Source organism: Pteropus medius, unplaced genomic scaffold, assembly GCF_902729225.1.
Source record: "Pteropus medius unplaced genomic scaffold, Ma_sr-lr_union100, whole genome shotgun sequence".
Taxonomy (NCBI): domain Eukaryota; kingdom Metazoa; phylum Chordata; class Mammalia; order Chiroptera; family Pteropodidae; genus Pteropus; species Pteropus medius.
Genome location: NW_024349800.1, coordinates 37,772,547 through 37,789,153, shown reverse-complemented (window position 1 = coordinate 37,789,153; position 16,607 = coordinate 37,772,547). Strand labels below are relative to the sequence as shown.

The following is a 16,607-nucleotide window of genomic DNA, read 5'->3' as shown; positions in this document are numbered from 1 at the left end:
TTGAAATATGGTTCTGTATTTACTGTTGTTGAACTGTACCTTGCCTAAGCGTACAGCATGGCTTGACATGTAGCTAAAATGGTAGCATGAAATCATAACAAATTAGCAAGGCATTTTTAAAAATAATGCTTTCTGAGGATAAAAACTAACTTTTATGAGTTTTTTCCAGGGGTAATTGACAAAGCCATACAACATTCAGTACAATACTTTATAAAATTTCACTGAATTTAATTATAAATATTTACAAGGCCCTTTCAGGTTTCTTGTTGAACAGAAGGATATGCCATTGGGGAAACAATGCCTTGGTCACAATGACTGAAATAATACATGTAATGTATAGCAAAAAATTAAAATGCATTCCTTTGTCATCAGATTGCTTTGAAACATGCTTATTAGTAAACATTGCTAATTTGAAGAAACCAATATCAGAACAATTACACACTGTAGTATTGCTTTAAGGTTGATTAAAGTATCGGTATTTGTAACATAAATCCCCTTAGTATTTGCTAAGTTGTGTTTGAGTGATAATGTTTTTGGGGGATGAATAGTAAAAGCAAATAGATGCTATACAAATATATATTCTCAATGGCTTCTCTAATAATGACAACCTTTTATGGAAGAAAAATCATAGTTATTTAAGGTGAAAACCTTCACCACATCATTCATAGGCAAATTACTGCAGCAAAGAAATTGAACCAGGAGTTTACAAAGAGCTGTTGGGTGTTATCCATGTAGTTTAGTTAATTTTATGAAAGCAAGACCTTTAATATATAGTGAGTTATTTACAGCATTTATAAATGAGATGACATCAAGAAAATATTTTACTACATATGATTATCTTATAGCAAAAAGTTCTTTGAAGAGTTATGGAGCTTAAAAAGAGTTGCTAATTCCTTAGCAGTATGCAGATGTTTTTAGATAAAAGAAATCACACAGGCACTCACACACATTCTTAATCTTTTCTTTCAAAATTAAGGTTACTTACTATGAAAGTAGTTATTTTAAAGAAAGTAGTATTAGCAAAAGAGCATTTGGGAAATAAATGTTTGAAATGGTTTGTTTTGTGATTTTTGTTGGAAAAACACTTATATTCAAAACAGCACTGTTTTATAATTTTAAAAACGAGATATATTCATTGATAGTAGAATGGATAAAAATTACAGTACAAGCATACAGTGGCATGTGATGAACTACAGCTGTCTGTATCAGTGTTAGATGAACCTCAAATACAATGTTGAGCCAAAAAAAATTAATACATACTCTACTTTACATCAATGTAGAGTATCAAATATAAAAAACTAAACAACCACACATGAAATTGGTTAAACTACAAGGGATACTAATTATAACATTCAAGATAATAGGGGGCTTCAGTGGTCTTGATAATATTCTGTTTCTTAAACCGCATGATGGGTAGATGGGTGTTCATTTTATTACTCTTTAGCTAAATGTATACATTATATAAACTCTTACCTATGCTATTTCATGATGTTTTTAAAAATTAAATTTTTTATAATTATGGAAAAACCCCAACTTTAAAATGAGATCAGTTTGGAACTTTTTAAAAAATTATCAATTTGCAAAAGAATGCAGTCCCTGATACAGCCAATAGGTGTGCTGGTGACCTAAGTAAGCTAGGTCATTTAGATACTCATTCCCCAGACTTTGAATTTTGAGCAAGTGACTTGCCAAAAAGAAAGGTGGTAAGTAGGAATCATTGCAGCACCAGCAGCATCAGCAAGCAAGCAAGGTTGTCCTCAGCGTTCAGCAGCATTTGGCTGCCCAGCCTCAGGGGCTCCTTTGTTTCCTGATGGTTTTCCAAGCTCACCTTCCAGGCTATAGCTTTGTGTTTAAGACTCTCTTCCCGCCTTTCTTTATTCCTAAATTAAAAACAAATTTGGAAATAGAAATTTCAAAATTATTTTTTAAAAGAATTTTGAACCTATTTCTTGAAACGTAAAACAGCAGCACCTTAATTGCAAGAACATCAAGATGATGAAAATGACAAAAATATTTTTTTCATAATTGGAAGATGGGATTAAAAGTGTTTTGGTAAATGCAGTTGACAATTTAGTTACATTTGCATTTCAGTATCTTTATAAGTTGTCTTTTTCTTTTTTCAGGTGAAGTAGCCATTAAAAACAAGAATCTAAAAATGTACTTAAAAGTAGGCTTTTATATTATTGTATCAAAGTAGTAAACTAACATGTTCAGAAATAAGCATATTCTATTACATTACTCTCAATGTAAAATATAATTTTGTATAACACTTGAATGAAAAATATTTTTATATAATTTTAAAATCTTATCCTTTCAAAATTCCTTTTTATAAATATTGGTACACATAATATATTAGTACAGTATTATATGTCACTCATTAAAATTATAAACTTTGTATAATTTATAAATATATTCTACCTATATGGTGGTTTGTTGGGTGGTTACAAATGGGGATATATAATCTTATTGTAAAGTTAGGTAACAGACATAGCTGAAAAAGGTACCTCACAAAGATACCTAGATCTAAATGAATGTCAGTTGATCTAGATAAGTGTCTCTCAAAATGTGATTCCTCAGTCTTCAGCATGCTTCTTTGAAGGTCCTAATTTACTGAAAAAAACATCTTTAGGTGTAGGAATAGGGCTGTGGAGTCTACAAGTGACCAAGAAACTTACTCAAGATCATACAGCTAGTGAGTGTTAGGGCCAGAATTATATGCAGGAAACATACTAGGACATAGTATAGTATAGTATAGTATAGTATAGTATAGTATAGTATAGTATAGTATAGTATAGTATAGTATGGTATAGTGATTTGGAGAGCCACTATAGTCCAAGTAAAGTTGAGAGGAAAGGTAATGCATGGTAGTACTTTACAGTTCTTTCTATGGGTTTTAAGTCTTTGTCAGCCAGCACTGAGTAAAAGCTGTCCTAATGCTACTTTATAGATTATAAAACTCAGCAATATTAAGTATGTTCTTTAACACATCATAAAAGTTATATTTGTTTTTAACAGAATTCAAGTAATGGATTTCAGTCAATCCAAGTAGAGTTTTCAATCTGACATGCGGTAAAACCTTGATAAAATCAAATGTTCATAGAATGGAGATTTTGGGTTTTAACTGAATTTTGGGGTTTTCTTCAGGATCACTGAGAGGAAATTTTTGATTACAATACTTGCTTTTAGAAATATTTCAAAAATATATTAGCTTACTTTTTTATTGAACAAGATGTTGCAACAGTCTAAATTCAGTCTTGTATATTGAACCCACAAGTTACAAGTTGAATTAAAAAAAAAAACCCCAAAACAGGATTTGTTTCTTAGTTTTCCTGTCTCTTAAAACAGTAGTTCTCAACTTGCCGTATATATAAATCACCAGAGAGGCTTTAAAATGAGTACTGATATCTGGGTCCTACTCCAATAGATTCTGATTTAATTGGTCTGGCGATTCTAATGTGCTAGAATTGAGAAACCACTTTTCTAGAAAAAAATGTATGGGGAAATTTTCTTGGTTTCTTTTCTGTTTTTTTCCTTTTCTTTTTTTGCCATTGTTCCAATAAATTCGGATAATACTGAAAAATATATTTGGATAGGAGTTACTAGAGAATAGATGAAATATTGTAGATAATTCTCTATCGAATTGAAACATACAACACTTATAATCTTTTTTTCTTTCAGATTTATTACTAAACATGGGTGCATTTTTGGATAAACCCAAAACTGAGAAACATAATGCTCATGGTGCTGGGAATGGTTTACGTTATGGCCTGAGCAGCATGCAAGGATGGAGAGTAGAAATGGAAGATGCACACACAGCTGTTGTAGGTATTCCTCACGGCTTGGAAGACTGGTCATTTTTTGCAGTTTATGATGGTCATGCTGGATCCCGAGTAGCAAATTACTGCTCAACACATTTACTAGAACACATCACTAATAATGAAGACTTCAGGGCAACTGGAAAATCAGGATCTGCTCTTGAGCCTTCAGTGGAAAATGTCAAGAATGGTATCAGAACTGGCTTTTTGAAAATTGATGAATACATGCGTAACTTTTCAGACCTCAGAAATGGAATGGACAGGAGCGGTTCAACTGCAGTGGGAGTTATGATTTCACCTAAGCATATCTACTTCATCAACTGTGGTGATTCACGTGCTGTTCTGTATAGGAATGGACAAGTCTGCTTTTCTACCCAGGATCACAAACCTTGCAATCCAAGGGAGAAGGAGCGAATCCAAAATGCAGGAGGCAGTGTAATGATTCAACGTGTTAATGGTTCATTAGCAGTATCTCGAGCTCTGGGGGACTATGATTACAAGTGTGTTGATGGCAAGGGCCCAACAGAACAACTTGTTTCTCCAGAGCCTGAGGTTTATGAACTTTTAAGAGCAGAAGAGGATGAATTTATCATCTTGGCTTGTGATGGGATCTGGGATGTTATGAGTAATGAGGAGCTCTGTGAATTTGTTAAATCTAGGCTTGAGGTATCTGATGACCTGGAAAATGTGTGCAATTGGGTAGTGGACACTTGTTTACATAAGGTATGTAAGTCTTTTTGTTATAATTAAAATACCCTGTTAATTTTGAAAAGACACGGTAAGTAAAATTAAGCAAACCTAAATTCTTAAAACTTAAATGTTTTCATTAGGGAAGATCTGTGTATTTTAAAATTATTTTCCTCACCAAAAATGGAACACTTTTTTTTCCATTCTTATTTACCTCAATCTTCTAATTCGAAAATTAAGTTTAATAAATTTGTATTATTTGTTGTCATTTAAGTACTTTATGGCTTGTTCCTGTGGCAGAGGCATCTATACAGAATTGTGACTTTCGATTCAAATTCTCAACATCGGCAATAGGTATCTTACAACTTGATTATGAAGCAGTTTGATAAAATATGTGTGTAGTATAATTCTGTACTAGATGTTTAAAATATCAAGAGCCACATAAATATTGGAAGATATACCAGAAACCTAGGCTAAGTAAAGTTTTGTAATTTAGTTCTGAGCCTTCTAGAAGCTAAGATAAAATTGAATTGAAGTAAAAGTATGAGTTGTATACTTCTTTATTATCTAATAAAAGAAGCTTTTTCCTAGCAATAGAATATAAAAGAATTTATATGTGACTCTTTGTAAGTAATATATGACATGGTGGATAATGTCTTTTGGAGGAGGTATAAAAATTCTTTTCATATACACAGATGTTTTTATTATCACTGATAAAAAAACCAAAGGCTAGTATAAAATGTAATATTGTGAAGAATTCTTGTGGGACTTTAAAGTTGAATTTAGAGTTGTAATCTATGAATCTTAACTTGATACAGTCAGTAATAGGGGGAAAAAAAATCCAGACAGATAGTATTTAGTAATTCCATGTGGATTTTCGATGGCATCTATATAGTAACAATTAAAATTCGAACCGGCCAGTGCCTGGAATATACAGGTATTCTATGACTTCTGATTAAAAAGATGTCAAGACAAAACTAACTTTTGATTATATTAAATACAGGTGTTGACTTATTTATTCTGTCTAGCTTAGAACCATTCTGTCTCCCCATCATGGAAGTTGTGGAACGTACAGGCGTGGCCAAAAAGTTTCTCAAGAAGGATCTCTGAGTCTATGGAAATGCTCAGGTTTTGGTGAAGTATCTACTTCTTTTCCATAGAATGGAAAGAGACAACTTCAAAAAGAGAAAATTTAAGAGCTGAAATTTCTAGTTGACAGCTTTTTTTCTGAAAGAATTTTAATGGTACCTCTAGCTCTTCTGATTTTTTTTTTTTAGTATACGGTATGCTTTTTATTTCTCTGGATGAGTTAAGTATAGAGTATTGATGGTCGTCAGTGATCAAATGAATAGTAAGTGGCTCTAAAAATGTCTTTTGCCTTGGACTCTAAATGGAGAAATTCTGATCTGCAGCTTTTTAAGATGAAAGCAAGCATATGTTTTTTGCCTGACTAGCAAATGGAAACAGCATTTCCCCTGATTATAAAAATAGTCTATGCTTGTTAGTGAAAAAAATACAGATAATTCAGAATAAATGAAGAAATGCTCAAAAATTTTGCTACCTACCTAAGTTGGCTACTTGCATTGTTGTGGTATATATCTCTCCAGTCTTTTTTGCCTACCTGCAAGTATGTATATTTTTATAAAAATGAGATCATTATAATTGTTATTCTACTTTTTCATTCGACAATATATTATAGAGAGATCTCCATGTTTATAAGTATTGATCTAAATCATTTCTCATCGTTGCATACCATTCTTTTGAGTGAATAATATGTAGTTTTGAGGGAATAGCCAATAAGCTAATCTGCAATCTGAAGTAAAGAAAGAAGTTTGTATTGTGGATAAATTGCATTGTCCCTTACATTGGAAGGATGGTAGTTTTCAGGAATTTTGACCTCACTCCTCTGAATGTGAGATTTAAATAATTCTGGTGGCATTATTCACTTGATAGCTTTCATTGTTTTAAAGTGATTAAATATTCCTGTTGGTAGTGCTAACAGATTCTAGGCAGAGTCTTAGAATCTCAGAAATGATCACTGATAGTAATAGAGACAAGAGATTGGAACACAGGATTCTTTCAATTTTAGTGGAAGTTGACCATCATAGTTCCTTTGAATGAAGCTGCATTCAAATTGAAATCCGTTTTGAGAAGCTTAGTTAGCCGTTTTGTGTTGAAACATAACACATTTATGAACCACTGCATGTTATTGAAGGAATTAAATAGACCTCTTATCTTTTCCTGTTTTTCTAATTACATAATTTTGTCACTCCACTTGTTTGTATTGTAAAACCAAGGATTAGCAATATCATAAAACAGTATGATTAAAATAGAATACGATCGCTTTGAATTTAGTTTGAAAGATTGAATATAAATTTTTAAAGCCATGGAAAGCACTTAGCCCAGTGCTTTTTAGCACTTAACGATTATTGCTCAGTAGGTATTACTACTTTAAGAAGAGAGATAAATCAGAGTAGATTCAATTTTTAAGTAGATGTTTCTCTGATAATAGATTTAAATAAAATGTTAATATTTTCTAGCACTTCTAACACTTGTCATGCCCTAATAGTTTACAAGCATTTTTATACGTTAACTCATGAAATCTTGGGGGATTGTAATAATCATTATAATCACAATACTATCAGTCAATTATTGCTTTCTATGAGCCAAATGCAATTCTAAGCACTTTACACTTTTTAGAACTCATTTTATTTTCACAACCATAAAATGTTGCATCATTGTTTTTGAAATCATTTATCAGAGTTGCCATTTAACAATATGAAACTATAAATGTTTGATGAAGACATATATCCTGTCAGTTGGTAAATTAACTGATTATACAAGGATGATTTTCATAAAACCAAAAAGGGAAGAATTTTTTAATTGCTATGTAAAAATTAACAGCATCATTGAAATCACACACTGACATGTAAATGTAAATTACTTCCTTTAAATATAGTTGTATATTTAAACTTCTTAAACTGTTTCAGTTAATTTTATTGATAGGCTCTATGTTTTATAACTTATAAAAATCTAATGGAAATTATATATATTGATTAAGAATGGCTAAACAATGCTCTTAATATTGTTACCAAAATATAAGGCATTAATTCTATTTATTCATAAAAGTGCTTTAAAAGATCATTAGTATTCAAGTGATGCTTGGTTCTCGAATATCTATAGTATAAAATTTTTGCCTGATCTGAACTTACATGGTAAATCCTGATTGATAAATCTTGTGAAATGTATTGACTCCCTTTTTGGGAGGACAGGGGTCTGTTTGGAACCATAGTGTGTGTGTGTATGTGTGTGTGTGTGTGTGTGTGTGTGTGCGCACGCGCGCGCGCGCACAAGCACGCATACAGCCAATGCAGTATTTCTAATATTAGTTGGTATGAAAGTTTGGTTTCATTAAGGAATGAAATTAATGTGGGCCATTTTAGAAATCCTGATTTTTTTCCCCGGATACCAAGAATCTGGTAATATATTCATGACAGTTCTTCCTACTAAAGCATGAGAGTCTGTGGAGAGAGTTTACTCTTTTTGAAGACTTTAAGACCTGACCTCCACTGCCTTCAAACTTTGCTCATTGATTTTTAGATGATGGTAGCAGAAGTTCTTCAAGGCTTGCCTGTTTTTTGTGTCATATAGGTTCTGAAAAGGCGGCAAGTCTGAACTGAACAATGCTTGCCTGGATTCTGGTCAAAGTGAAAAGACTAGAGAGGATGTGGCCTTGGCTTTTTCACTTGGGTTGGCAAACCCAACTATCAGACAAAATAGCCTACCACCTTCACTGACTAAATTTTTTTAGAATGGTAAATTGGAATACAGGGGACTTGAAAAAAATTCACTTTTTCAAAAACAATTTCATTCTGGTCTAAGAAACTCATTCAAAGTAATACACCAATAGGAAAAATAATGAGAAAACATTTTAAATTCAGTTCTCATAATCTCATTGTAATAGAGTAGTATATATTCTGTGCTTCCTTTTTAATATAGATCATTTGTAATAATCTGATGTGTTTTCTTCAAAAGTTATTACATCTGACTACAGTGTATCTCAGCCATCAGTTACATTCCATTTTTTTTTTTTTTTGCTATACTCTCAGAGCAATTTCCAGTTTAACTGTTTTCTTCTCTGCTTATAGTTGTTCAGTTTAGTGTCTTGGGTATCCTAATGATTGACAGTTTTCAGCTAGGTCAAAATCAATAGAGTTTTAGTAGCATTGGTAAATGCAAGTAATTAGTTGGGAAAAAATTGCACATTTGTTTGGGAGAATGCGTTTTGGGCTTCAATCACTTTGGGAATATGCAATCTTGAGTGGGAAGTAGTGTTTAGAAGATTTAATACATAGGAAGATACCTTCAATTCTCAGGTTGTAGAATGTGGTGGATAAGAATAGGTACACAGAATCAAAAGTTATAAAATACAGATTTACCCATACATAAGAGACCTTGTTTCTTCAGAGTGTGCTTCAGATAGTTCTTTGTGGAATGAAATTGAATGTGTTAAATGTGTATATTCTGGATGATTAAATAAACTAATTAATGTAATTAACCCTGTTTTTGAAGTAAATAATAGAAAGTTACTAGACTATAGAAATATAATTATTTCTTTTTCTTTCTTTAATATACAGGGAAGTCGAGATAACATGAGTATTGTACTAGTTTGCTTTTCAAATGCCCCCAAGGTCTCAGAAGAAGCAGTGAGAAAAGATTCAGAGTTGGATAAATACTTGGAATCACGGGTTGAAGGTAAGAAAGAGGCTTTCTTTTCTCTTTTTCTTTTTTTTAGAAGGAAAGGAAAAGTATTCTTCCTTGTTTATCAAAGAGTTCTTTTAAAATTTCCTTAGGAAAAACAATTAAGTATTTCAGAACAAGGCCTTAAAAAACAAACATCTATCTGTCTAAGATTTATTGGCAGGGAGAAAACAATATGTCTCTTATACCACCAAAGAGAAACATAATTTGAAAGAGAGTCTGTTAAAACTTACTCCCCACCCCGGACTTCCCTGATTACATTTTTAGTAGTAAGTGAAGAATCCAGTGAAGTTTGCCTCAGGTTATGAACACCGGGTGCTATAATCTCACTGACAGTAATTCTCCCTTCCCATGTTGATTATAGGAATCCATTACCGTGTTTCCATCATACCAATAGAGTTAATGTTGATGTTGTGAAAGATTGTTAATTTTACATATTTTTAGATTTATTTTGTAATAATTTTTAACTTATGCAAAAATATTATAGAGAATGCCCATGTTCATGTAGTACCTTTTACCTAGATTCCCCTTTTGTTTACATACCTCATTTGAGTCATCTGTATACTTTCTATAATAAGCATTCTCTTCTCTCTCGCTCTGCTTTTCTCCCCATTCTCCTTCCCCCTCAATTATGAAATTATTTCTGAACTAGTTGAAAGTAAGTTGCAAATATATCCCAGTGCCCCTTAATATAAAAAGGACAGTCTCTACAAAACTATGGTACATCCATCAAAATTAGGAAGTTAACATTGATATAATGTTACCATCTAATCTACAAATCACATTAAAATTTCTCCAGTTGTGTTAGTAATTCCTTTTATTGGTCCAAGGTCTAGTCCAGAGCATGTGCTATATCTAGTTTCCATGTCTCTTTAGTCTCGCTCCATGTGAAAAAGTTGCATTGTGTTTTTCTTGTTTTTACTGACCTTGACATTTTTTAGCAGTACAGGTTAGTTTTAGAATGTCCCTCAATTTGAGTTGACTGATGTTTCCTCTTGATAAGATTGATTATACATTGGCAGAAGTAATACAGAAGTGATGCTTGGTTCTTCTCAGTGCATCATATCAAGAGGCACATGATATAGTAATCTTAACTTTCATCACTTGCTAGAAATGTTGTCTTTCATATTCCTCCATTGAAAAATTAATAAATGTCATACTTATTAATAAGAATTCGGTGGGAGATACTTTGAGATTATGTTAATAACCTATTCCTTCTCAAATTTTCACCTACTAGTTTTAGTACCCATTGGTGATTCTTGCCTGAATTAGTTGCTGCTAGGATAATAGGTAAATGGTGATTTTTCTAATTCAGTCATTTTTTAAATATGTGTTAGAATTTGCTGTGAAGAAAAGAAGTTTTCTGATCATTCTTTTAATTTATATGAGCATGGACTCAGATTCCTATTGTATTTATTATTATAAACTGTTACTGTTATTGTCATTTTTATGCTTATATTGTCCAAGATTTAGCCAGTGAGAACCTCTCCAAGCTTGCTCCAGTCTTTTTGACCTGTCTCTATAATTCTGTGAGCAGTTCCTTACTTTCTGGCATAATGAGATAGATATTCCAGACTCATTTTGTATTTCCCTGCACCAACCATGAAATGAATGAACCACTTTTTCAATGATCTCTCTTTTATTTTAATTTTCTTTTTATTTAGGAATTTGGATATGTGCATTAGGTGTGTGCTGGGGTGTTTCTGTTCCTGTACCCTCTCAAAAGATGGATATACACACACATATACATTTATGTCTGTATTCCTCCCTCCCTCTTTCTTTCCTTCCTTCCTGTATTTGTCTATCCCAACAATAACTTCAGCTTCTGTATAATACTTCTGAGTTCATTCTAGTTTTCTCTTTTCATATCTGTAACTCCCTTCTACAGTGAGAAACTTGGCGCCTACTATCAATCAAACAAGTCTGTCACAGCTAACCTTGTGTAGCTACCTTCCTCACTCCACACTGGCTTTGAACCCCATTCCAAGTCGCACCTCCACCAGTGCTAAAGTGTTACTGTGCTCAGGCTTGGCTACCCCATGCTGGACCCTGCTGCTGCCACCATTGTCCCCTCCACACTTTGTAAGACTTACTTGCTTGGCCTTATCTAAAGTTTTTTATGAGCTAAAAATACTTTACTATTCAAGAGTAAGGGAGGGAGAAGCTTTATCTTTAATATAATTGCTGATATGTTTGTGTTTCAATCTATCATCTTATTTACTTCCATATATTCCATCTATTCTTTTTCTTTATTCTCCTTTCTTGCCTTCTGTTAGATTAATCAGCATTTTCTATTCCAGTTCATTCCTGCATTTGCTTATTAGTCATACATTCATCTAAAAATTCATTTAGATGGTTAGCCTGATAAATTGACAATGCATGTTAGAGATTATGACAGAGTCCCCAACTTAATATTACATTTTAATTTTACATGTGGTACTTAGATGTAAAATCACTTTTTATGATGTTGTATTATATCAATTTTATTTATTTTTGCCTTGATGTCATTCTGACAAAGTTCTTTCCTCAATTCAAGATTATATATTGACCCGTATTTTCTCTTAACACTTTTATGGCTTGATTTTTTTAAATAGTAAATACATTTGAATGATATAAATGATTATGATATGATGGGCTTGTTGAATTTGGTATATTATGAGTCATATTTTGGATATAGTAGCCATAGTAATTGGTGAGAGTTTTGAAATGTGAAGATTTGCAATTTCAAATGAGTAATTACCATAGGAAAGCTCCATTTTAAGTAGATGAAAAGTAAAACAGTTAGCAGAGTAACAAGATATATTGGTTAGGAGGGTCTCTGTGAGGAAAGACATTTGAGCAGATGCCTGTGTGTGAGAGAGAGTGGCTATCTGGGGGAAGAGGATTCCAAGCAAAGGAGCAGCGAAGACTTGAGAGAATATCCTTAGAAAGAGTGGCTGGATTTGAATGAGCTTATAGAAAAGTGGAAGACTTAGAGCAGCTGCTAAGTGGTGATAAATTGTGTAGGATTCTGTAGACCAAAATGAGGACTTTGGACTTTATTCAGATGGTAATGGGAAGTCATTTGAAGATTCTGAGCACAATAACGACTTGATCTGACTTTTTTCAAAGGCTCTCTTAGTTGTTGTGTGGAGAAGAGATTGTAAAGGGGACAAGAGAGGAAGCCAAAAGACCAATTAGGAATCCTGCATTAATGCTGGTGGCAGATGATGGTGGTGGATTGGACTGCAGTGGCTAGTGGAGGGGTATGAAAATTGGTTGATAGAGTGCTAGACAGAAATAGTTCTCAATTGGGGAGATTTTTGTTCCCATGGAACATGTAGCAATGTCTGGAGACATTTTTGGTGTCATAACTGAGAGAGTGCCAGTGGTGTTGTGACCGAAATAACCAGGCCCAACTCGAGTGCTTTAGTCCAAGAGACAGTTTATTAGCCGGCGGCTGTCCTTGCAAAGGAGCAGCCCCGAGACGCAGGGGCACAAAGGTTTTAAGCCCTCGATCCCATCCCCCACATCCTTAATCTTTACACAAAAGACTATATCTCCTCCATTCATTAACTGATAACTAAGAGGTGGGTAAGCAAGCAGGGGTACAGAAGCAGAATGCATCATTGTTAAAATATTTTGTACCTATAGGCAGTGATCCGGCCAGTAAATCCCTTTAGTTAATAAATTTTTAGCAGATAACTAACTAGAAGTGAGACATGGCGGTTAGCACGTACCATGTCTTATCCTTAACCTATTGTTTCTAAAGGTGAGGTCACTACAGTGGCATCTAGTGGGTAGATATCAGGGATGTTGCTTAACGTTCTGCAGTGCACAAGGTAGACCCCATAACAAACATTGTCTGGTCCAAAATGTCAGTATTGCCAAGATCGAGAAACACTGCTCTATAGAGATATAAGTTTAAGGATAGAAAAATGCAGTCCTGTTTTCATGAAGCTTGCAGTCTCTGCTATAATAAACATCGTATATATGGGAGTACGTTACTGTGCACCTACTCCAAGCAAGGGTCAGAGAAGAATTTGAGCAAGTGACATATAAAGTTGAAACCTGAAGGAGGAAAATGAGTTAACCATTCAAAGAAGTTGTTGGTTGGACTGGTGTAAAAAGTGTTCCAAACCAAAGGAAAAGTACATGTGAAGATCTAGAAGTAGGAGAAGGCTTCTTTGGATAGACTCTTTGGTGATAATAAGAGTCAGGATCAGAGCCAAATGGGAGTGGTGAATGTTTAAGGTCACATTGAAGGTCTTGTGAGGCATGGTAAACAGTGTGGATTTTGCATCAAGAGGGATTCTTAGGACACTGTTTTTTTTGTTGTCTTAAAACTAAGTTGCCATTGTCAGATTTCTGAGTTTATGTCTCGATACTCGCCAAATAATCATGCTTCAAAAATCTGTTTTCTATAAGTTGTAAATATAAATGGAATGTGTAAATGTTTTATTTTGTTCTAAGAATTAGCAAGTTCTGGGATTTATTTCCCCTTTTTACTTGAAATTGTTGTGGAACATAACTAAATATCAAAAAACCTGTAAAACAATTTTTAATTTTTCCTCATAATTTTTACCCATCCATTGCTTTTATTTTCCTGTAATTATAGTATTAATAATTTTTATATTATTTTTTACATAAAATCAGATCAAAAGTGTTTTTCCGTGTAGCTGTACTATGTTCATAGGGGTCATTTTTTACCCCTGGCTTTATTGAAACATAATAGACAATTCGTTGCTTGTATTTCCATTGTACAATTCAACGAGGTTTTTTTTTCAATTATAGTTGTACAGCCTAGTGATCAGAGGTCCACATAACTCACAAAGCGATCACCCCACTAAATTTACTACCCTTCTTCCCCCTTATATATTTATTACAACTATATGAACCATCTTCCCCAGGCTACACTCTACAGCTCCATGTCTATTCTCCACTTATCCATTTGTACCTCTTAATTCTTTGCCCTTACCCCCACCCATCTAGTAGCCCTTAAAATAGTCTCTGTATCTACGAATTTATTTCTGTTTTTGTTGTTGTTTATTTTGTTCTTTAGATTCCACATGTGAAATATCGCATGAAATTATACAATATTTGTCTTTCTCTATCCAACTCTTTTTATTCAGCACAATACCCTCTAGGTCCATCATGGCGATGTCTTTTCCCATCCCCTTTCTTTCAGTCTGTGTGTGTCTGAAGTGAGTCTCTTGTAGGCAGCATATGTAGGGGCTTATTTTCTTATCCATTCAGCCATTCTGTCTTTTGGTTGGAGCCTTTAATTCTTTTCCATTTGAGGAACTTGTTGATAGGAATGTAGTTATTACCATTCTTTTTCTTGTTTTTGTTACATGTTTTTTCTTCTAAAAGAAATCCCTCCAACATTTCCTGTAATACTGGCTTGGTGTTGATAAATTCCTTTAGCTTATTTTTGTCTGAGAAGCTCTTTATCTGTCCTTGACTCTAAATGATAGCTTTGCTTGAGAAAGTGTTCTTGATTGTAGATCCTGGGTTTTCATCACTTGGAATATTTTGTGCCAAGCCCTTCTGTCCTGCATAGTTTCTTTTGAGAAGTCAGCTGCCAGTTTTATGGGTACGCCCTTATAGGTAACTAACTGCTTTTCTCTTGCTGCTTTTAAGATTCTCTCTTTGTATTTAACCATTGGCATGTTAATTATCATGTGTCTTGGTGTGGGCCTCTTTGGATTCCTCTTTCTTGGGACTCTCTGAGTTTCCTTGGGTTGTATGTCTATTTCCTTCACTAGATGAGGGAAGTTTTTCATTATTTCTTCAAATAGCTCTTCAATGTTTTGTTTTCCTTCAGGTACCACTATGATACAGATATCTTTCTTTATATTTAGTTGTGTCTCATAGGCTTCTTAAATTATTATATTCTTGGCTTCTTTTTTCTTGCCGTTCTGTTTGAGTGCCCTTGGCTTCTCAATCCTCTGTGTCGGTGGTTTGATCCTCATCATCTTCCACTCTGTTTATTCCATCTAATATACTCTTCATCTCAGCTAATGTGTTCTTCATTTCTGACTGGTTCCGTTTTATAATTTCCATTTCTGTTTTTATGTTTTTTATCTCTTTGTTAAAGTTCTCACCGAATTCATCTACACTTTCCATAGGGGTCATTTTTAGTAATTATATAAACCACTTAGTGACTATACCAAAATTTTCTTAGCTGTCCTTTTATTGTTGGGTACTTAATTTGCTCTAGTTTTTCCTTTTATGAATAATGCTGCGATGAGTACACACACATATACATGTGTATATATGTGAATAACTTTTTATATTACCTTTTTTTATTCTTATGGGATAATAAGGTAATGTTTGCTTTTAATATTTTAAAATAGGTACTACCAAATTGTATCTCTTATTTCACTTCTTTGTAAATACTAAGTTATCACATTAATTTAGGAACTTTTTTTAAAAACCTACAGAAATTATGGAGAAGTCGGGTGAGGAAGGAATGCCTGATCTTGCCCATGTAATGCGCATCTTGTCTGCAGAAAATATCCCAAATTTGCCTCCTGGGGGAGGTCTTGCTGGCAAGTAAGTAAAACAAAAAACTAATTTTGAGTTTGTTTATAATTAATAATAAAATAATTTTGGGTAAGCAGTACATCAGTTATCTAAAGATGAAATGGGTTGATGGTTCTGATACCAGAGAACTCTTAAAATTTCATCCAAAAGAGATTTTTTTAAGGAATTATTTATCATACTCTGAGGATGAAGGTTCTTCTTTCATTGGTAATGAGAACAAATGGATTGTGCAGGATCAAAGTCCGAGTGAAGTGTAGAAACTATGTATGTGGCAATTAATTTTTTAGTATAGTCAAGATAAAGTATATTTTAAATACTCAGGTTAATAATTGTAATTTAATAAAACTAAAGCATAATTTTTTTTAGGCGCAATGTTATTGAAGCTGTTTATAGTAGACTGAATCCACACAGAGAAAGTGATGGGGTAAGTTTTATTTTATTTCTTAAGCATTTTAAGTAATTTATAATATTAGATATGAATATATCTAATTTATTTATATTAGATATGGATATATTCACATAATGAAATCTATAATAAATTATTACTGCTTGTCATTTTAAGGAGTCAGTTAAAATGTAAGGAAATACATTGAAATGGAAGTAGAAGTAAAGTTCTGTTTTGTAGATATGTTTGTTGTCACTTAATCGATATCAAATACCTTTTTGTTTGAGCTGTACTTACTTCCTCCCTGTATGTCTGCCTTTTCTTCTTCTCCTTTAAATCTTAATTGTGAGGCAAAGAATGCACTTTTAAATATCTCAGTTTCTCCTTCAGTAGGCTGCTACCATCACTGGAAGTTAGCTATAGTGAATGAG

General features: G+C 33.2%; 1 protein-coding gene across 2 annotated transcripts in view; it reads left to right on the top strand.

The window, feature by feature from the left end:
* PPM1B (protein phosphatase, Mg2+/Mn2+ dependent 1B) overlaps positions 1–16,607 on the top strand; it is a 62,330-nt gene that overhangs the window by 34,059 nt on the left and 11,664 nt on the right. For both annotated transcript variants that reach the window (XM_039887279.1, XM_039887278.1), the window contains exons 2-5: positions 3,679–4,538; positions 9,140–9,257; positions 15,689–15,800; positions 16,158–16,215. In XM_039887279.1, coding sequence (XP_039743213.1) covers positions 3,693–4,538; positions 9,140–9,257; positions 15,689–15,800; positions 16,158–16,215 — 1,134 coding nt within the window. In that variant the 5' untranslated portion in view covers positions 3,679–3,692. The remainder of the gene's footprint in view (positions 1–3,678; positions 4,539–9,139; positions 9,258–15,688; positions 15,801–16,157; positions 16,216–16,607) is intronic.